Source organism: Centrocercus urophasianus, unplaced genomic scaffold, assembly GCF_019232065.1.
Source record: "Centrocercus urophasianus isolate 14NV4802_14NV808 unplaced genomic scaffold, USGS_Curo_1.0 seq_17, whole genome shotgun sequence".
Taxonomy (NCBI): Eukaryota; Metazoa; Chordata; class Aves; order Galliformes; family Phasianidae; genus Centrocercus; species Centrocercus urophasianus.
Genome location: NW_024884722.1, coordinates 8,666,987 through 8,689,671, shown reverse-complemented (window position 1 = coordinate 8,689,671; position 22,685 = coordinate 8,666,987). Strand labels below are relative to the sequence as shown.

Here is a 22,685-nt window from a genome sequence, read left to right as displayed (position 1 = left end):
ATCTAGAGCCAGAAACACAGTGTCAAGTAATTCTAGCTCTTCCAAGACAACGAGGCAATACCCACTTACATTGAATATAAGGATCTACCCAACTAATCTTTTCTTTTTCTTCTTCTCTCTCTCTTTTTTTTTTTTTTTTTCCCTTAAGATCTACTGCATACCTCATGCAGAATTAAATCAGTTGTTTTGTTTCTCTCATTCTGGAGGCACCACAGACCAGAACCAAGAGACCTTAACACCATTATTATCTCTTTACAGCAAGCTTGGAGCAGTCCCACTCATTCTTTTATCCTTTCCAAAACTGTCATTTTCTAAAAACTTAGAGGATATTGCAGTTCAGAAGGTGTAGGTGGATAACTGGTGCAGCACTGATGGGAGCCCGATTCTGGCACTCCTGGCACAGGTGCTTCTACTTGTGTTAACATATACTGGTATGAGCAGGTTTCCCACCCCAGTCAAAGATACTTGGGATCTCAAGTAAAAAGTAGTAATATGTTATAATTCAAACATTATGCATAAGTTAAATTTCAGGTCTAGTCAAACCAGACCTAAATTAACAAAAGCTTTGTGATCTTGACCAGTCCTGACAATATTAAAGAACTTTGGAATACTTAGCTTTGGTTTTCAAATCCCAAGCTGCAAACCTCTTCTAAAGGTTGCAGCCTCAGGAAGTGAAGCCAAAAAGTTTCACCTAGCTGCTCAGTGCCAGTACCTCATAGCCTGTTTTCCATCAGCTTTAAGCACAGCACCTTCTATAAAAGGAGGAAGACAAAAAATAAATAAATACAAATGGTTAAATGAATATAAATCCCTGTTGAACTAGGCTCAGCCTAGCATCATGGGCATCAAACTGCCCTTGTTAGTTCAGCAAGTAAATATTATTTGTACATCTTTAGATGCAAAGATATATAATGGTAAGATAACTATTGTGTATATCCTAACTGTGCTCAGAGCTCCTGCCATAAAGGAACATGGTTCTTTGTGGACCACTTGAGCTGCAAGGGAAACCCATTCCTCAGCAGTCAGACATGCTAGAGAAGGAGCACCTCCATAAAGCAACAGGGAAAAATGTAAGGATATGTTTGCAAACTCTACATGCAATCCAGGAGGCACCTTGTCTCTGCAAAATAACACTTACTCTGTGCTCCATGTGTACTCACAATTAATAAGAGCCCTATTGAAAATTGAGCTCTTGCAAGACTAGGGTTCACTTTCACAGTGTGCTGCCCTCTTCGAAAGCTGTTGCACAAGAGCTGTATGTTTAACATCTCTAACCAGCCAAAATTGCTCTTTATATTTGATCAGGAATAATTTTTACCTTTGAACCTGTTGCAACGCAGGTTCAAGGGTTACCTGGGTGCAGTGTTGCCTGTTTATTAAAGCCACACACCGATGGTTCGGGGCTCAGTCCTGCCACGGGAGCTGGAGAAGCACCAACCCTTCAACACCCCCCTTGGAGTTGTAAAGCAGTGAAGCAAATCAGCTGTGCTGGCCCCTCCTTTGAGTGGACAAAGGTAAGTAAATCTCTTTTACTTACACCTTCCAAAGTACTGACCTTCCTGCTTCTGCAGAGAAGCACAGCAAGTAGTAAAACAGCCTTAATTCGCTGCAGTGCTCGGATCCAAGTGCACTGCTCTTGTCACGTTGTGTACTTTTAAAGCCAACAGCCAAGGAGTTGGCTGTTATGGAAGGAGCAAGTCTGAGCTCACAGAGGCATACAAAGAAATCACAGCCATAATAAAAGCCCAAGCAAAAGCAACCACCTAAACACTCCCTGTTGCCATAGACTGGAACTGGAAATCTGACGTCCATCCATGCTGAGGCTGTTTTCTTATCAGTTTTGACTATTTAAAGATACAGTGTGCAGAGTACCAGTGCCAGGCTCCCATTCAGACTGTAGGTGAAAACAGAGTGACAGAAAATGAGCCATCATTTGGTTCCACAGCACCAGAGGCAGATTTTGTAGTTCATTAAAATATTACTATACACTAGATTGGTAGATGCACAAGCTTTTTGGCCATGTTTAGTACAACAGGACCTTAGTCCCTAACTAAAATCACAGAATAATAGCTATAATGCCTTTTTTAAAAATTATTAAACATTTTTAAAACACAGCTTTCATAGTTATACAGATGGAGGCCTCTCCAATCTCTTGCTTGTGCATAGATCTACAGCTGTAACAGAGGAGGGGATAGCAGAGAGATTAACCAGAAATCAAGCTGCAAGTGAGACCTGGCAAAATGTGTGCTGCTCTTCCAAGCCGTAGTCCATCATCCTGCTCAGTGCATCCCCTGAGGAACCCAGGGAGATTATTTATTTCCCTGTGCATTTTATTTGTTTACAACAGACAGGAAAAAAAAAATGTAATAAAGAGTAAAAAATGTAATAAAAGGAGTAATAAAGAACTATTAATTTTATAGCATTAAGAAAACTGAAATTCAAAAACCCTACCAATAAAGTGAGCTCACATTTTGCACAGACTCACACTATCAAGATCCAAGTCTTGAAGCTACAACAAACCTATGAACTGAGCTAATGCTTCCTCTTTATTTATTTACATCCTTTGCTATTTGCTGTAGGTAGACAGAATATTTGGACAGTTGATGCTCATATTGTGCCACGACTTCATGATTAGTTATAAAAGCTCTTTTTATCCCACCTTTTATGACAGTAACAACAGAAAACAAAAAATTAAAGTTTGTCTATACATACTCTACTTACTGCACATCTTAACTTGTTAGTGGATATGAAAGATGCAGGTAACTGCTTGAGGCCAGATTTCTGAAGGGGGAACACCTCAGAGAAGCACTCAAAGAAGTTAATGCAGGTACCTGGGCAGGAAGCCTGGCTTTCCTTGCCTTCACTGTAAGAACACTGCCTTCCTCCAGGTGTAGGAGCAGCCTGACTGGCACTATAAGAGCTGAAGGTCACAACTTCACTTAAATGCCACAGGAGCAGCTGAGGAGACAAAGCCAAATGTATAGGAATTCCATGCAGAGCAAGCTGTTTCTTTTTCATGCTCATTCAAAGCTCATGGCAAAATCAGGAATTTAATCATCAGCTTCCCTAAAGGTCTATCTGCACTGCTAAATAATGCCACAATTACAGTGTAAGTTAGCTTTACCCAATTAATGTATAGTTTAAGCAGCATTGAAAACAACAGCAATTAGTAGAGCTGAATGCTTTAGCAAGTCAAGGTCCAGGGCATGTTGCACACTATTACACTGTATTACTCCATTTTAGCTATAGTTTATTCTAGCAAGGTGTACATTATTCTGAAATCATGGTATAGGAAAGCTTTCAGATGTGCAATCTGAGATGTGCAAAACCATTTCCAAGATCTGAGGTCCAGACATTAAAGAGAGCATGTAGGTGAATTTAGTATCTTCCCAGCCCTCAAAGCCTGCTGCAACATTTCAGCAATGTTGGCAGAGCACAGGAGGGAAAAAAAGCAACAGCAGCCTAGCGTATGCAGAAAGCAAATCTCTGTTGGAGCAGGAAGTAGAGTTTGAAGCATGATTCAACGTGAATTTGTGCAAAGAACTGCACGTAGGTGACTATAGTACAGCAGAAAGCACTTTAGAAAGACAAGGCAGCTTCTAGAGAGAAAAAGAGAAGAAACCAGGATCCAGACTACCAATAAGTATTACACCAGTGGGTGAAAAATACTGTACTCAAAGCATTTTGTTACTAGTACAGCTGCAAATCCCTGCCCACTTTAACTCACAATACAGCTATAGAGAGAAAATCCCTGATATTGAAAGTGCAGCTTTATGTAGAGGGGGAAGAAAAGAAACTAGATTGTGGTTATTATTGGGACAGAAATGGTAAATTACAAACATCATATTTTTCATCAGCTTCTTCAGAAACTTTACCCTTCTTGCCTCACCAAACCAAAACCAAAACTACCACCAGCCCTTCGCAGCAAATTTTTTTCTAACCACTTCACTTCCCCCTTTTGTTCCCAGCATGCTTTTCTGCTCGTTGATTTATTTAAACCAGGGAGAGGGAACAAGCTGTAGCTTTAACGTGAACGCTATCTAATTGTTTTTGTTTTGCTATTATGCTTATAAAGCTTCCTTTTACTTAAGGAAAAGAGGTTGGCTTCCTGCCCCGTCAACGAAATGGTACGTGCTTTTGATTGCTGTTTTTTTTTTCCCTCTGTGCTTGCTCTGAAATGCAGAAGCATTAAAGGTCTACTTTTGTTTCATTGCTCATGGCCCTGCTGGTGGTTGCTCACGGAAGTCTCAGCATTACCCGTGTGCAAATGCAGAGCTCAGCTCAAGGGGTTCAAGGTAACGTGTTTATCAGGAACCGGGTAGGAGAGCTCCAGTAGAACCACCATCGATGCTAATCTTAAGCTTGGTTAAGTTCAGATATATATTTGCTCTTTGCTCTGGGTGATACAACTGCTGTAATAAGTTGTCATAAAAAACATCAATATTTAAAAATTCTTACTGTTGGCTGTACTCTGTAAACTGCTACATTCTGGTTTTCTTTGGGCAATTCTAAGTTGGGCTTTTGTTCTAGATCTTTGAACACGCTTGGAGATAATTTCCCATTAATGTACCAGTAGTGCTGGTACAAGTGTATTTGGTGAGGATATTGTGCTATATTATCTAGTAGGAACAACCGGTAACAAAACTGATTATGTTAACTATGTTTATGATTCTTCAGAACTTCAGGGAGCTGAATATGTTCTGTCTTTGTGTGTGCCTGATACACCTTTTGGATAGGGAGTTTTCAAGGAGCAAGCCTGAAATAAAATGTACACAAAAGCTTGATTTTTGAAGTTTTCTGACAAAGCAGCATCATGGTGTCATGATGTTCCTGATGAAGGGACAGAAATATCAGACACTGTACATTTTCTTATCATAACGAACTTTCTATTTTAGCATACAGAAAGCCTGAGTTGAATAGGTTTCATGAGGCGGGTTCAGAAATAGGCCATAACGCAGTCTGAGTGCTGTACTTCCGGGATGTAAATGACTGAGACCTCGTGCTTTCCCGGCTGATAGCAGAGTGCTTCTCAGGCAAACAGAGGGCACTTAAACTGCTACGCTCCAAAAGCAAAGCCTTCCTAAAGTGAGACTCTGTGGATTCTGCTTTAGACATGTCTGCCTCTAAACAGGGTGCTGTGAAAAGCTGTGGCTGTTAACTCTGGGATTTTATTTCTCTTTACATAACTGAGTCAGCAATATGATTTGTCCTTAAAGTCTCACATCTACTGGGGCATTAGATTAATAAGTGATGTGGTCTGTACATGGCTGCACTCAGCAATTGCTGCTCAGGTCTTGCTCTTAAGCCTCTTTCTGGATGCTAAGTCCTTCAGAACACACACTTCTTGCTGAGCTGAAGAAAGATGGGACATAATGCTTCCAACTCACTAGCTCACATCTGCAGACCAGGCAAGAGCTGCACTGTGGGAAAGCAAATGTCAGCAGTGAAATAATGGTGGTTAACTAAATAAAGACCTCAGAGCAGTTGGTTCCATTCTATTTCTGCTTGGAAATTGTCAGCATGTTACCTTACTAATGCTGATTTCACAATTACATCAAAAGTGTGTGTGTTATGTGTGTGTGTGTTTCTTAAGCAAACTTAAGACAAAAAATATACTCTTAGAAGATCTCATAGGCAGAGCATGACCTTTGCCCCTAAAATAGCACAAGGACCAGAGATCTGTTGCCTGTAAAGAACTACTGTGAGATAAATTTTCTTTCTTCAAATTTTTGTGCTTGAAATCATAGAATGAGTTACTTACCAATGCCTGCTGCCTTGGAGAGAATAGAGAAAAATGCTCCTTCATTCCTTCTAGCTAATGAAGGAATTGCCCTGGAGAGTATGGGGCATTTGGAAAGTGGGGTACAGTAGAGATGAGAACACACAGTCCTAAACTCAAGACTGGACTTACTATAATCTCTTCTGATAAAAAAGAGGGATGGGGAAAGCCTAAGCCTTCGCACTCTTGATCCCACTGCACCTTATCCTTGATCACTGATCAGGCCAGACAGTTGAAGTACACTTTAATTGTCTCACCTCCTGTTGCACGGGGGGACCAACAGAGGTGATTTGAGACATCCTATGCATTTTCTAGTCACAGGGAGTTAAGTCCCTCAAAACTCAGGGGTTTAAAGCACTCCAACCTTTCTACATGGTTAAAAAAGTTAGAGCTCAGGCTCATGGTCAGAAATGCTGTGACACTGTTGCATGCTATACTGAGTAACACTTCCAGTCAGTCTGTACGGACCAGATATCATCCATATATAGAGGACCCAGAGTTTTGGGTTGAATTCTGGTGTAGTTGCTCCAAAGCTTGGACTTAAGGAAGAGCTCTCTTATTTCCATGCTTAGAAGACTCATGAAGAAAAATTTCTGTCCACTCTGCTGGCTGGCTCTTCTGCAATGAGGACAGCAGGATTAAGTGCCTTCTGGACAATGCCAGAAGTAGCTAACCAGCAGTGCTTTGGATCTCACAGGTATTTATAGTATAAATTCTAGGCATTGTAGACAATTGGCCTGGTTATGGAAGTTCAGACAAGTTTGCTGATGGTCTCTTCCCACAGCCTGAATAACACTCTGTACTTTGATAGGAGTGGCTAAAGCCCAGCTGTGGAAACAGTTGGAAAGTAAAAGCAAAATGTTGTCACTTCATAACGTAAGGTCATTTAAAATAGTCTTTCAGGCAAGTGAAGCTGTGTGTGTGTGTGTAATGTGAAGATCCAGGTATACGTGCTTTTTGACAAAACAGTACATGTTTAAAGCACAATAAGTTTTGATTCTTGCATATCTAGTTTCAGTATTGTAAGCAGGCTAGTTATTATGGTTGCCAGAAAAATAGAAGCAAATGAATGTATTTCCCAGACTTACGAGATTAGATTGGTATAGGATCTTTAAATTAAACATTGCTTTGTTTTGGCCTATCAAGGATGAATTCAGGATGTAGGAATGCTGAGTAGATTATGCTGGGATAAGACTACTAGCAGGTTTTTCTGAGGACAAAATATTTTCTGTATTTAGTTATCTTCAGGCTTCTCTTGATCAGATTTTCTCACTGGGCTTCTTTGAGATGGCTACTCCAACTATCTTTATCTTTCCAGGCTCAATTGTTCAGTCTTTTTGGATATCTTGGCATAAACTGCCTTGCATGTGAGTTAATGAGGTAGCTAATCTTTTCTGTTATCTAGGAAATAGTCATTAGAGTACTATTAAAACAAGAACATGAGAGCACAATTCATTCAATATTGTTCAGCTATGCAGGTATGTAGTCTTTTCAGTAGCCTACACATAGCTCTATCCTCAATGCTGGTCAAAAGAATTTCATGCCCAGGAAGGAGACATCTGAAATACCCCAAGTCAAATCTCATTTTGGCCTATCTAAAGATGGAAAAAGATGTCAAAAGTTGATTACTATTGTAGCAATTGGACAGATAAATACAGTAGGAAAGGTGTTACAACAAAGGTGTGATGACAAAAGGGCTGGCACAATAGAAAGGTGCTATAAAGGAAGGGAAGAAGATTACTCAGCTGTATCAGAAGATTCTAGATTCACGGGAGAAAGTTTCACCAGGGAGGGATCTCCAGAAAGAGATCCTTCCTCTGTGACAGTCAGCCCTTAAATGAGTTCTGAAAGAGGTAGAGCCAGGCTCCAACCCTTCTGGTTGCACAAATAAATTGCCTTCACCTGTACCCCCAGGGCTGACTGGGTCCTTTCCCCAGGTGCTCAATCAGTGGTTCAGGCTGTGACTCAACAGTTCCCATACAGCTATGAATGAAAATCCACAGGAATTGGACATGAGTATTCTGGTATGCCTCTAAGATGATGGAGCATAGATGTACCAAGGTTTAGTTTTGCCATCTTCTTATGAACTAAGCTTCCAGCATACAAGTGGTTCAAATGTGATTTGTTCTGCCACTGATATCTGGGAATAGGCTCTGAGTTAAAGGAATAAAGTTTGTATACTGAATTCCTTTTTACGTTGAGCAATGGAGATGCCTCCACCAAGCTGCCTCAGATCTCATACTGTAACAAAAAAGTGGTTGACTACATACATACAAACTACATACTGTTTGATCACCTCCAGAAAGCTGTTTACTAACTGCTGCAGTATTGGGTTACAAGTCCAAAAAATGAAGAGTAGATGCCTAACAAATTCAGCTTACCAAGTCCTTAATCTTCCAAATAAGAGTAACAGACTTCTAGGAGTCTTTGACATGAATTCAAACTTCCTCAGCAGGCTTTATTTTCGAAGATTATTTTTTCCTAGACTTAGCTGACAGAAGTCAAAGGAAGGGTGCACAGATGTGCAATAGTCTGTGCTGAAAAAAAATAGGGCTATACTTGCTAGGTGTGGTATGTCCAGTGGCCAGACATGATAGTGCAGAGTCATGAGGCAGGAGCTTTAGCCATTCTTGCTGTAGCACCATTTTGAGGGGGGAAGACCTTTCAGTATCTGAGATGATGATCTGAGAAGATCAAGGGTTTGATGTGCACGTTGTAACTCAAAATAAGTAGGTCTAGGGAGTTGGTACATTTCAGGTGATGTACTTTTGGTAGTGTGGATTCAACAACAAGCCTCCAAGGTAACCTTTCTTATCCAGATGATGAGCTGCCAAAGCATGTGTTTGTCACCAGAGAACACATCAGGACTGTCAATTAACAGAGTCACTGGAAATTGAGAGCTACAAAACTATAAATGTGATGCAGGTGATCTAGCCCTGCTCAGTCTGGATGTGGTGATCCAAATTCTGACTTTAGGACATGGCTGAATTTATTGACTGTTTGAAAAATACCTTCAACTTTCTTGGGTTCTTCTAATGGAAGGAAACCTGGAGCTCAAATTCCAAAATGCTTGGCAGTATTCCTGTATAGGAATGTAGTTAGTTGCTAGCTGGCATATTATCTACTGACTGGATTTCCTCAATTAATCATGAAGGACTTGGAAGGAGTGCAGTTATTCACCTTGTAAAGTGTGATGCGTCATGTCCTGCACACCTATTTAGATACTAGGAGAGATAAGTCAGTTCACTTAGATCAAATGTAGTCACCTGTGCTAGATTTGCATTGGCTGTTCAATCTGAATCGTATCAGAGCACTTTAGAAATTAAAGTACTTGATTCTAAGGGGGAACCTGAGGTAGCCTCTTTGTATCTCTTGTGAGGAAATCCTACATTCTCAGTTTTCTGCTTACCTGCCTGCCCGTGAAGGAAGAGATGCCACAAGATGCAAGCAGCAAAACTGCTTCTGTATCTCCCAGCAAGATTTCAGTTGCCTCCTCTGACTTCTAGGTCCCTAGTTTTGAGATCAGAAATCCAGAGTTTGGAGTTGTACAGTATCTCATGCAGAGCACACTGCCAGCATGAGAAACACTTCCCCAGCATAGACTGTATTTCCAGTAAGAGCAGCTGATCATGAAGACACTGCTTCTCCTGCAGACTGCTACACAGTCTTTACACCCGTGTGTACTTTAGCAATACCTCCTGCTGTTAGACAACTGTAATCTTGTGTTTTTCTTCCACTGTTCACATCTGAACAAAAGGCTTTTTTTTTTTTTTAATTAATACTTGATCTGAGAGATATATGTATACTGATGTACATATATAAATGAGGCAGATTTTTAGTCTTGAATAGGAAAAAGTTGACATTTGTTTCTTGCCTGCCTGACATCATTGGACTTCAGCTTTTTGTGGAGGTGGATGCAGAATGGATTAAGATTTACAGAGACAGGTGACTTGAGATCTCCTAAGAGGCTTAAAGCATTGCATAAGCATACTTCATTATTGTACCAGGAGTCCTTAGGTGCAAACAGCTGAAACGATCTGTAGTATTGCTTAACAAAGTACTTAACTAACCCTGGCTTACAGGTAGTGAGTGCTTCGAACTCGTACCTACTAAACCTTGTTTGTTTCAGGTTCAACTCTGGCAGCACTGATCCAGCACAATGATCTGGATACTTCAGGTCTTGTTCTCACCGCTCCCAACACCAGCACTGTTTACTCTTATTGCATTTGGAGCTCTCATCTTCCTCTGGGTGGTAAGCAGGCCAAAGCCTGTTTTACCTCCTGTTGACTTGAACAAGCAGTCAGTGGGAATTGAGGTAATGCTTATTCTTCTTGTGGGGATGGACTATTTCTGACAAACTTGCTCTAAATACCAATCTATTTTGACTCTGGATATCAGTGGAAACTCTCTGCTATACACCACCTTCTCTGCTGTGCAACTCAGCAGTATTGTGCATAGAAAGGAAGTCTTATGACACCAAGAGGAAGAGACAGAAACTCTTGCCAACAGGGTTAGGTGTGCTCTTTACAAAAAGTCCTTGGCTGTCACTGACTCTTTTTCCTGTACTATAAATGCTTTTCATTTGTTTCATGGCTAATGATAGACCAAGATGCCAGACTTCATGTAACTGTGCAAGTAGTAACGCTTAATGTTAGTCAAGGTCTGTTTAATAATCTACAGCTGAATATTAATCTGGGTAATCTAGAAAATTCCTCTGCATACGAGTAGTATCTGAGTAGATCAAAACCAGGAAGGAAAATGAAACTTCCTGAACAATGCAATAGTATTCAAATGCTTTAAAGGGGACTGCTGCGATTGGCTGGAACAAATAGCATTGCATCTGCTCTGCACTAATTCATAACTATGCTCTGTTCCTAGGGAGGAGCGAGAAGAGCTGCACTCTTGACAGATAATAACCTGCTTTCTTATTACTTTGAAGATACTAAAACCTTGTATGAAGCTTTCCAGAGAGGACTGCATGCTTCTGGTAAGCTTTGCAGCTGCTAGTTGATACTTAACATTTCACAAGTAAATGAAATGGTTCCAGAACTTTTTGTCTTGCCCCTTGCCAATAGTAATAATTAAGGCTAGCAAAAAGTTTTCCTAAACTTCTGTGAGGTGAAGTGATAAGCGACCATGTTTCTCCCCCACCATTATGGAAGTAGGATTAGTTGGCAGACTGCACAGGAGCAAACATCAGCAGCTTACGGTGATAGAATTCAGTGAAGATAGCAACACTAAGTTTGGGGTGGGGTAGGAAGGGAGGAGCAAAAAAATCCCTCTGCTTTGTCTTATGAAGCATTTATTTTTAGCATTAAATTACTGCCTGCTTACAATAGCAGTGTGTTCCTGTCTGTATGGTTTCAGGGGTTGCAGACATGGAAATACATGATAGCCTGCAAGCTATTTCAAGCTCAGCTGGATGAAATGGGAAAATATTGCCAGACACTGGAAGTATTGCTTGTCAGGATGAAGCAAACAGCCTTATAACTTTAGTTTGTGCAGAGTACTTAACAGTGGACCCTGCACACCTTAATGCTCCATGCAGTTAAATGGACATCTGAAAACAATCTCCATTTACCAGTGTTGTTTTGAACTGCTATGCAGCTTCAATATTGAGCTTTACAGCTGCTTTTTTGAACTTTTCGATTAGGAAATGGCAACTGTTTAGGATACAGAAAACCCAACCAACCTTATCAGTGGCTGACATACAAACAGGTGAGTGTTGTACATGACAGATAATCTAACTTGGAGTGCTGTCTTGTAGCACTAAAGCAGGGGGCAATTTTCTTACAGGTTTTGGATAGAGCTCAACATCTGGGATCAGGGCTTCTGCAGAAAGGATGTAAACCATCACCAGATCAGTTTATTGGCATTTTTGCTCAGAATAGGCCAGAGGTAAGCAAAAAAAAAAAGGTATTATTTCCCCCAAAATTCTGACATCCTGGGGAGAAGAGGGTCTGCTCAACTTGCTAGTTAAATAGCTTGAGACCAAATGAAGAATGATTACAACTGGCTTTTCCTCTCCCAGTTCCCTTATTACTGATTGGGTACATACTGTGCTGGGCATGTAATGATGATCTTGAACCTTTGATACTGTAAGAACTTCATAGACACACTGCTTATAGAAACACCACTACTAATGTGTATGGGTTATTTAAGCTGTATGAAATCTTCAGGCATTGTTTTGTGAGCTGCTAGTATACCTCAACTCTTTTTTCTTTCTTCAGTGGATCATTTCTGAGTATGCCTGCTACACTTACTCAATGGTTGCTGTTCCACTCTATGACACCCTGGGGCCAGATGCCATTCTATATATTGTTAACAAAGGTAAACATTGACTTCAACTATTTTATAATAACAATTTCTTTAAGAAGCTTTGTTTTAGGAACACTGAAGAACAAAGAATTTGATGCAAAAATTAGAGTAGCTTTGACCTGTAGTTGTATAGACACTTTGTTTCTGTAAGGCCACTTTGTAGGGTATATGATTTAATACCTAGAGGAAACACTCTGCCTCTTCTATCTCCTAGTATCTTGGGTGCAAGTCCACAGAAGATCTTCTAGAATCTGTGGACCATGGTGCAATCAAAGGGTTCAAAAACTGTTGGTTGTTTGAGGTTTGCCAATCTTGAACTCCCACACTGTTTGCCAAACAATCAGACAATACAGACAGACTTGCATGCAAATTAAGACTAGATGCATGTCTGATTTAAAAAATTCTAGGATGTAAAGTGTGGAGGGTAGAGAGTAGCCTAAAGCTATCTGTTTAGTTCTACAGAAGTAGCAATTAGTGTGCCATTATGAGAAAAAACTTGGTATGAGGGAGCTTGAATACAACTTCAAACTTTCTCTCCCTAGTGTGAGAGAAGATCAGGGTAAGGAGGAAATAAAAATTCACTGCTGTCACAACTAGCTAGGCTGCCACCTATGAACAGGATTTGCCAAGCAAAATCACTTCAGCAGTTACGCTGGCAAATCTTGCCAACAGGTTTTGCTTTAAGACTACACAGCTGTGACTCACTAGGTTAATGGGGAACCAGCATGTTCAGACAAATCCAATTTCTCTGCTGTCTTAACAATTTTGTAATTGCATAAAACTCTTGCTTATGCAAGGAATTTGAGGCATTAACTTGCATTTGAGCTACCTCTTTCAACCTAATCTGAAATTCCTTAGATTTAAAGAAGATAGCTAAAAATAAATAATCAGTGAGGACAAATCTAAGTTTTTTATGGTAACACCAAAAGTATAAGTACATGTTTTGATTGTGACTGAAGACGTTTATCTTCAGTTCATCAGCATAAGGTCTTCACTTTGACTAGACCTGAGATTTGACCTATACAGTCTGCTGGCTTTAGTGAGAATAAACCCTCCTAACGATGTCAAGCCAGCCAGTGAATTCATATGAACCAAATGGAAATGGATTTATCAATATTATGAATATAAATCAATTACACGTGCATAAATCAATGTTATAGTGTAAGTATATGTTCTGCTGTGTTGTCATTCACTAGTATCTCATGTCCTCATAACAAACTGTGAAATGTAATTTCTTTTCGGTAGCTGACATAGGCATAGTGATTTGCGACAAGCCGGACAAGGCACAGATCTTGCTTGAGAACTGTGAGCAAGGAAAGACCCCATGCCTGAAGACTCTAATTCTTATGGATCTCTTTGATAAAGAGCTGAAGGAGAGAGGAGCTAAAGTGGGAGTTGAAATTCTAGCACTACAGGAGGCTGAGGTAGGTGACTGAAGACTTCTGCTTGATCTTGCAGAGGAATACCTTGCCAGCTAGACATCTGGAACTTTTCTGGCAACAATAACACTTTAATGTAAGCATTATCCAGTTGTCACGCCTGTATCTGAGAACTCAGTGAGCAGTCATTTTGAAACTTGATATATTAGTCGAAAACCATTAGTTCAAAGCATTGACCGAAGTTGTGCCCAAGTGTTGTAAACACTCAGCATGCACTAATTTCCTTAGCATATCTTTATGAGGAGAAGCTGAAGGAACTGGAATTGTTTAGTCTAAAGAAGAGGAGGCTTAGGGGAGACTCTACTGCTTTCTATAGCTACCTGAAAGGCAAGGTGGGGGGTTGGCCTCTTCTCTGTGTAACTAATATCATGACTAGAGGGAATGGCCTCAAGTTGTGCCAGGGGAGGTTCAGGTTGAATATTAGGAAAAAATTTTTCCCCAGAAGAGAGATCAGATACTGGAACAGGCTGCTCAGGGAGGTGGTTGAGTCACTGTCCCTGAAGGTGTTCAACATTTAGATGTTGTACTAAGGGGTTTAATGGAGAAATGTTGGTAATAGATGGACAGTTAAACTGGATGATCTTGGATGTATTTTCCAACCTTGGTGATTCTATGATTCTATGCTGTAGTTGTAACAGGATTTATCAGGCTTCTAAGCTGACAGTTGAGTCTACTTGAAATTTTATGTGCAAATTACTGACTACTTTGATACACCAATACTAGGTTTAATTTCCAGATTTGAGGTACAAATATGGAGTGTAAGAGATGTGGACTACATTGAATAAAATGAAAAATCTCCATTCAGTACTTCCAAATTCCTTCAGTAGCTCTGATCACTTTCTACATAGTCAAATTCATACTTTTCACAATCTCAGGAGTCAGCTTTTTCAAACTATGGGTACTAAATGCAGAAAGGCCAACTTCTCTCACTGAAAATGATTTTTCACTTGGATTCTTGAAACTATCACATTTGAAATCTAATTATCTATTCCAGTACTATTGGTACGCATTTTTATGTTGCAATCTTAAGTTTCATTTTCTCTAATCTAGGAGCTGGGAAGAAACAACATCAGAAAACCAGTTGTAAGTATTTCTGTGGAACAGTTCTAAACTTGAGAAACTAGTTCCTGAAAAAACCTCTTGCCAGTCTGCTAGGAAAGGAGATTGGCAGGATTTTTTTGTATCTTGCCTTGCTGTTTCCAAACAGAACTCCTGATTGATCCCCCTTTAGTAAGCATATATAAATACTGACTAGTAACATAATAATCCTTACACTGTTGCCCTGATGTGGCTTTTTCCATCTAGCCTCCTAATCCTGAAGATCTTTGCCTTGTGTGTTTTACCAGCGGAACAACAGGTAAGAGACTGCATATTGATGCTTCTCTATTAAAACACTCTGTGCTAAAAACACTTAGTACCCAGTGCAAAAAATGAAATTCTAACAACATCAAGAAGCTAGAATCATATCAAGCCACTACTGCAGTTCTACTTAGGACATTGTCAGTACAAGTGAAGTGCACGAAGACAAAACTTCTTAGATCTGAGGGAGGGGAGACTAACCAGATGTATTTTTCATAAGGTAAGACAACATATGAGGTCTTAGCCTTAAATAAAGAGGGCCTGGTTGTTTAACTGTGTCTGTATTCTGATCCACAGGGGTTATAGAAGCACGTTGTTTCAGCATTCTCTGTGCTACTCCTAATTTCTCTGGTGTTACAGTAGACATTCCTTTTATGTAATATCTACAATTGAAAGCAGTCAGAATGAGGCATATTTGTGATTTCCTAAGACAGTGTATGATGTGACAAAGCCTAATACCAAGATAGCTTGAAATGACTGAGCCAAGCAAACTGTAGGCAACTGACTGCAAGCGCAGTCAGACCCACAGCTGACTTTGATTTCTCCGAAGGTAACCCTAAAGGTGCCATGCTGACACATGAAAATGTTGTTGCAAATGCTGCTGGCTTCCTTAGAACCATAGAGGTAAGCTATTGCTAACAGTCATCTCTAGGTTATGTGACTATTATGAAAATGGCTTTATTCTGGGCATTTTATACAAACTATGAATTCCCAATATACACATGCTTTCCTAAGTGCCCATGTTTCCAAGGCAGAATGGTACTGCAGACAAGTTGTTTTGATCTTTGAGGAATCTTTGAGGAGTTCTTGAGCCAGACCTATGTGCCAGGAGAACTAAACTACCATATTTTTAGTTTGCTGAAACGTGAAATTAAACCTGATTTAGTATCCTGTCCCAAACTTCACACAGTTGCAGCTGCAGATTTTGAAGAGATGATGGATGAGCTTGAGTTGCTTCAGTCTTTTAAAAGCATCTATTTCAAATTATTCAAATTTGTCCAAATTTTATTAATTTTCTTCTCAAGTAGGCATACAGAGTGTTGATGTGCTTCTGTTTCTTTCATCTGTAGGACACGGTTGAGTGTACAAGTTCAGATGTCAGCATATCTTATCTTCCATTGGCTCACATGTTTGAGAGAGTTGTACAGGTAAGTAGACTATGTACATGCTACTAAGACTTTGTAGAATGTATAAATTTGTTGAAAGTAATACTTACTAGAAGTTACATCTAAATGGCTATGACATGTAATGGAGGTTAAAAGACTGTCCTGGAGAGCATTCCCAACCTTTCCCAAGCTTTCTGTATTTCTGCAAGACCTATACTACTACTGGTCACTGGAAATCAAGCAGCTTTCCATAGAAAATTATTGTGGCTGATGAAGCTGTGAATTATCCTTGTCTAACATCTGGTCAATTTTCAGACTGTGATATACAGCTGTGGAGGAAAAGTGGGCTTCTTCCAAGGAGACATCAAATTGCTAACGGATGACATGAAAACCTTGAAGCCAACAGTATTTCCAGTTGTACCAAGACTCCTCAATAGAGTATATGACAAGGTATGTGAGCAACTTTTAGCTAAATTATCTTAATGTTCATGCATCGAAGCAAGTATACATGTTTAAATTCAAGATCATAACACCACCATTAGGTTAATTATTCCTTAGGAGAAAGAACTCTTTAATGATCCCTGAAATACAAGAACAGTTGTGACTGAGATAGGACTGCTGCTGTTCAGAGAGAAAGATTATGTCTATTTTCAGAATGAAACAAACAAACAACAAAAGCTACCCTAGAAGCATCACTAGTCCCTGTTGTTCCTGAAGTGTGACAGCACCAATACAAATTAGCACTGCCCCTTGGTGCACCTCCTAGAGCATGGCAGTAATGAAGACAAATCCTACAGCAACAAAGTAATGCACTGTGCCTCCTAATGAAGCAAGAACTGGAGGTAAAGCTGTGAGTAAAGACCTCAGAGATAGTTTTTTTTTCCTGCAGATACAAAGTGGTGCAAACACACCAGTGAAAAAATTCCTGTTAAATTTTGCTGCAACTATGAAAATGATTGAAGTGAAACAGGGCATAATTCGAAATGACAGCCTTTTGGATAAACTAGTCTTCAAAAAAGTTCAGGTAAGCTCTTCCAAGTGTAAGTAACCTGAGCAATATAACATTGGGAGTTTGATCTGATGGCTTCTAATTCACTTGTAGGAAACTATGGGTGGAAGAGTGCGTATAATGGTAACAGGTGCAGCCCCTATATCTCCCTCTGTCCTGAAATTTCTCAGATCAGCATTGGGCTGTCAGGTAAGCTGAGGTTTTTTCCTTGAAAATCTCTTTGATGGTCACTTGGACATAATGAGTGACACAGCTGTAGTCCCTCTCATTTACTGCCTGGAGGGACTGCTGTCAGGGTCTTCAGTATTTAAAGGCTTCTTGATTAATGTTATCTGCAGTAGAGGAAAATTCTGCAGGGCTAATTGATATCAAACAACAGTACTGCAAAAACATCCTCTAGGCTTCAGGAAGAGGAACAGGGCAGCACAAATAGCAACATGAAGTGTCTTCAGCAAGTCAGGCAGTTGCTTCTGTGCTTCTGGCTTATCCTGACAGTGCACAAGTGTCTGTGCACAAGTGCACTGTGGCACATTTCAGAACAGAGTGCAGAGCATGAGGTGCTCAGAGCAAGATCTGGATAGCTGAACTTGAAGAACATCTAGTCACACCAATAAGACCAGGACGTCTGAAATACAATGACATTATCTTGGCTTTCTTCTTTAGAGGGAGACCTGTGCAAGGTATAGTTTAAACTGAGCTCATTCATATTGGGGGCTGGGTGTTCAAAGGATGTTTATCTTTGCTCACACAGGTCTTTGAAGCTTATGGCCAGACTGAATGTTCAGCTGGATGTACTTTCTCAATGCCTGGAGACTGGACTACAGGTATGGTAGCTGAGACATGTAAACTCTTGCACAACTGCCAATAGAAAGTGGCACTGAAACTTTAAGTTCAGTGACAAAGAAATTCTTTGCAAAACTTCAAAGTGATTCTTGGTAGCAACAATCACTCATGCTTAATAGGAAGTCTGTGAAAGCAAGCATGGCACATGGTTGGTCTGACTGATTAGACAGTAAGTGGCTCTGAGCATTGAGACTTAGCTGCTACTTTTCCTGCATTAAGTGTCTGAAAAAGGCAACATTGTTGAACTTTTGGTATCAGACCCCATTAAACAGTACTGATTCTTACTAAAGTAGTGAATAGATCCACTAAGTATCTATTATCACTTAAGTCTTCATATGTAGGGGATGCCTGAGTTCTCCCAATTCATTCAAAGATCTAGTCTTTCAAGTTTTATATCATATAGACCCATCTACAGAATATACAAATCCAGAAACTGTTAACTATCCTTGTTGGTTTTTCGGTGTTTTTTTTTTGTTTTTTTTTTTTTGTTTGTTTGTTTGTTTTAATATTAGGCCATGTTGGACCCCCACTGGCTTGTAATATCATAAAACTAGATGACGTGGAAGAAATGAACTACTTCTCTTCAAACAATGAAGGCGAGGTAGGTACCATCTCCTGTGTGTGTCAAAATACTGAAACATAAGATTTGGTGACCAACAGTATCCTGTGCTTACTATAGGTCTGCATAAAAGGACCAAATGTGTTCAAGGGTTATCTGAAAGACCCCGAGAAGACAGCAGAAGCAATTGACAAAGATGGGTGGCTTCACACGGGAGATGTAGGGAAATGGATGCCAGTGAGTAATTGCTTAAAATAAACCATCCCCTGGATGTGAATTCCTTATTACTTGTACTCTGCAAAGTTGGACAAATAAATTCCAGAATAAAAGCCTCACAAATTACCTTGTTCAATATCCACCATGTTAACTCCAGACAAAGCTCCAAAGACCAATCAGGTTACAAGATCTTGCGTAATGCCTGCTAGGCCAGTAGTTAAGAGTATGTCACATGTAGAATAAAGAGCAAAGTATCTCATTTTTTTGCCAGAGAAGAGCAAGGAACTGTCTAATCATGTTCTGAGCTAATTGAAGAAATCAAACAGTGTCCTTTTATTCTGTAGAGAGCCAAAACAGGTGCCAGGCTAGGATGAGCCCTTCTTACAACAAACTCATTATCTTCTTCTGCACAGAGAAGCAAGACAGGGACTTGAAACTAATGGCCTCCGCCTTTAACTTCTAGAATGGAACGCTGAAGATCATTGATAGGAAGAAAAATATATTTAAACTTGCACAAGGAGAATACATTGCTCCAGAGAAGATAGAAAATGTCTATATCAGAAGTGTTGCTGTAGCCCAAGTCTTCGTACATGGGGAAAGCCTGAGGGTAAGTAATATTAAGAATGAGCATCCTGCAAGATTCCTCCCACAATGAGTTCTGGAAGATCAGAGCACAAACATTAAAGTATACCAGTGCTTGAACAAGATTTGTTCCCGACAGCACAATGCTAATAGAAATATCCTGTCTACAACCTTCCCTTTTTTACGCTAAAGAAAAAGAAATCTGGGTATCAAGTTGCAAGTTGGGTAAAGGTTAATTACATACTTGTATGGGATTAATATGTCATGTGAGCTCTGTGCAGTTGCTCTACTATTTTACCAGTGAGTAATATTTGCTGCAGTGGTTAGTGCAGAACAAACTGCATGAGCACTTTGACTGCTATGTATGGGGATGTAGATCTAGCTTGGTATATATTGTTAACCATCAAGTTCTCACACAGACAATCCCAATTACTCCATGTCTGTCCTACTTCTATTTGTTTTCAGTCTTGTCTAATAGGTATAGTGGTTCCTGATGCTGAGACACTTCCAGAATTTGCAGCAAAACTGGGTGTAAAGGGTTCCTATGAAGATACCTGCAAAAATCCAGTGAGTGGCCTCACCTTTTCAGTGGGTTATAAATAGATTTTTAAAATTATTTTTTAAATTCTGAAGTCCAATCATGCATTGTCTTGGCTTCATTTTTTGCCCACCTTTTTATAAATTAATCTGGCTTAATGCTGTGTGAAACATGCAAATGTCCTTAAAGTAGAAGATGGAACTAATAAAGATGTTCCTGGAAGTTTCAAGGACTATAACTTCTTTTTTTCCAGTGAGAAGATATGCATGTCCTTGTCATGGTGTTAATGTGAGAAATGTTGAATGCTGAAATACATACACATATTACAAATATTACAAATACATATTCTTGCCAACCTCACTTCTCTCTGACTGGGCAATGATTGTGTCCTGAGCCAATTACCAAATGGTAGCTTTACCCACACTGTTCCTGTCTCTTCCAGGCAGTGAAGAAAGCTATTTTAGAAGATCTGGTTAGACTGGGGAAAGCAGCTGGCCTTAAGTCCTTTGAACAAGTGAGTACTTTCAAATCCTGCTTGTCACAAGTACCTGTATTGCTAACACAATGGCTGGGAAGTCTGTATTCTTGCTGGAATGGGACCTAAGACAGCTGCTTGGGACAACTGAATGCAATAGGCATGGAAATATTGGCTAGTTACCTGTCTGTTGACCAAGAGGCAGATGGATGCTTGGGGCAACAGATGCAATTGCTATGGAATGAAATGCAAGTTTCCCACAGGTTGACTCTCAGTCAGGAGTTTAACTCCTGCATCAGAGAAGCAATTTAGTTACTAGCGCTCTTAAGACTGAAATGTTGTCCTAAGCTTGAGAAGGCTGGGAAGAGCTGTTGCTTATGCTCCCTGTAATACTGTAAGCATCACTTGTGAAACTGTATTCTTTTATAGGTTAAAGACCTGTACATACACACAGAGCTGTTCTCTGTAGAAAATGGACTCTTGACACCAACACTGAAGGCAAAGAGAGCAGAGCTTGTTAAAGTCTTCCAGAAGCAGATTGAAGCCCTCTATTCAAGTATGCAGGAATAAGTGACTCATTTAAATTATACTTCATGGAGTATCTAAACAAATCTGTAACATTATGTGACCTCTGGAGAACACAAGCTTGTGTGGAAGGGAGCAAGGAGAACTTAAATATATTGTTTCTGGCATCCTATGAAAAATGACTTTCAGATGAAGACGGCTACATCTGACTGGCAACGCCCAGTCTTGCAGGGCTGAGCACGGAATCTCCAGGCTGAGCTAGAACTTCCATTTCCTTGGGCTGTGAATGAAGCACACACACTCACACTGAAGAGCCTCAGCCTTTACAAGGCAGCTGTTTTCTTGCTCCAACTATAACCTCCATTCTGAACTTCTGTGGCTCAATCTGCAATCAGACTAAACTCTTTCATGCAGTTGTGTTGTGGTTGGGGGGAGGAGCAAAGTGGTTCACAAAGAAAGTGCAGGAAGAAAACACTTCATTTTTCCCTCAGGATGGTAAAACTTCTTCAGTGCACCGGTCTCAACTTGAGCTGTGACAATATGAATAGGAGCTTAACATCTGCTCAGCAATAACAAAGTGAATTTCCCTGCTCCTAGCCTTGGACTGCACCACTGCAGGTTGTTTTTAATGAAAGTGTGATTAGTCTGATATAAAATGGTTAATGAAATACGTGTCTAAACCAAACATGATTCATGCTTTAGAAGGCACTGGTTCAGATTTTTGGTTTTTTTAGTACATGTTCTCAAATGCAAGGGCTGTTATAAAGCCAGTACAGTTACAAACTTATGAGCCTAGTAACTCAAACTCTTCAACTTCTCAAGGTTATAAAATGCGATAAATTGCAACTGTAAACTCAAACCAAAGCCTGTGTGGGTAATTTGTTTCTTTGTGACAACCAGAATTTCAGCTGCAGTCTTACTGCTGTCTGGTCATTGATAGCTTCCTTCAGCCATTGTGCTGTAGCTAACTTGTTTCCTGAGCTGTCATGGCTTGGCTGCAGCTCCAGCAGCATGAGGCAGTAAGATAGGGCCAAGACAAGATGCTGCTCCTCTGATCAGCTTTCCTTCCCTTCTAGTAAGTATATGTCAAAGCCTTCAGGATAAGCTCATTCCTCTTGCTCAGCTTGTCCTATAATAAATTAAATGCAATGCCTTATTTTAAGGCAAAATAAACCTCATTAGTTTCTTTAGAAAACTACTTAGGCAAGCAAGTACTGTCATTCTCTATCTTTAGAAATATTTATGGGGTTCACAGAGTTAAGCCGATCTTCTAATGCTTTCTTTCTGTTCTTGTAGTAGTTTGGATCAGTTTGCTTTTTTTCTTTTAAAGGTAATGCAACTCTAAGAATGTAACATAGAGGGATGGTTTTCTATATCAGCTCTCCTTCTCTGACAGATTATTACAGCTAGTGCCTGTTCCTCTTGGTATTTAAGATGTTTTTGGTTAGATATTTGAAAGCAACCGGTAGGCTTGTTGGTCAGGAAATAACCAGCCTTTGCTGTGAAACATCTGAAGCTTTAATTAATAATAATTGGCTCTTGTTTCAGTCTAAGCTCAGTTCTGTTTCTGGTCTATGTCCAAAGACCTTGATGTTTTCACATAACTGTTGTGTCAATATGCACATTCCACATGATTCACATATAACTTCAGAGTATAATGACCCAGAATCTGGAACAAATGTAACTAACTGTGCTGCATGTTTCCTTAAAGCAAAATGACTTAAAAATTGCTGATGCCTCAATCTTTTGGCTGATGTTGGACTGGTGAGAATGGAAGATGAACCAGAGAAAAGAAATATAAACTTAAAATGGCTGCGGGCTCTGATGAGCAACTCAGCTGGGGGCAGTAAATCTACTGCAACTGAGATCTGTATCAACTTGAGGCTGAATGCTTCTGCTGCAGCATCTGGAAAGTACTTTGTTCATTTTATCAATTG

The 22,685-nt window shown here is 39.9% G+C and overlaps 1 protein-coding gene across 1 annotated transcript; it reads left to right on the top strand.

Annotated features, from left to right (window-relative positions):
• Positions 1-1,362: 1,362 nt before the first annotated feature.
• Positions 1,363-20,915, top strand: ACSL5 (acyl-CoA synthetase long chain family member 5). The gene is made up of 21 exons (XM_042818254.1): positions 1,363-1,514; positions 9,909-10,094; positions 10,658-10,766; positions 11,433-11,497; positions 11,576-11,677; positions 12,010-12,109; positions 13,343-13,521; positions 14,587-14,619; positions 14,842-14,893; positions 15,446-15,519; positions 15,966-16,043; positions 16,317-16,451; positions 16,891-17,025; positions 17,104-17,199; positions 17,762-17,834; positions 18,366-18,454; positions 18,533-18,649; positions 19,092-19,235; positions 19,676-19,777; positions 20,191-20,262; positions 20,653-20,915. The coding sequence occupies exons 2-21, from the start codon at positions 9,939-9,941 to the stop codon at positions 20,791-20,793; spliced, it is 2,052 nt and encodes a 683-aa protein (XP_042674188.1). The 5' UTR covers positions 1,363-1,514; positions 9,909-9,938; the 3' UTR covers positions 20,794-20,915.
• The last annotated feature ends 1,770 nt before the right edge of the window (positions 20,916-22,685 follow it).

Coding starts and splice junctions, on each gene's coding strand:
- ACSL5 (XM_042818254.1), top strand. CDS start 9,939: ATGATCTGGATACTTCAGGTCTTGTTCTCACCGCTCCCAACACCAGCA. Junction 14,620..14,841: donor ACAACATCAGAAAACCAGTT/GTAAGTATTTCT, acceptor TTTTCCATCTAG/CCTCCTAATCCTGAAGATCT. Junction 17,835..18,365: donor GCCTGGAGACTGGACTACAG/GTATGGTAGCTG, acceptor TTTTAATATTAG/GCCATGTTGGACCCCCACTG.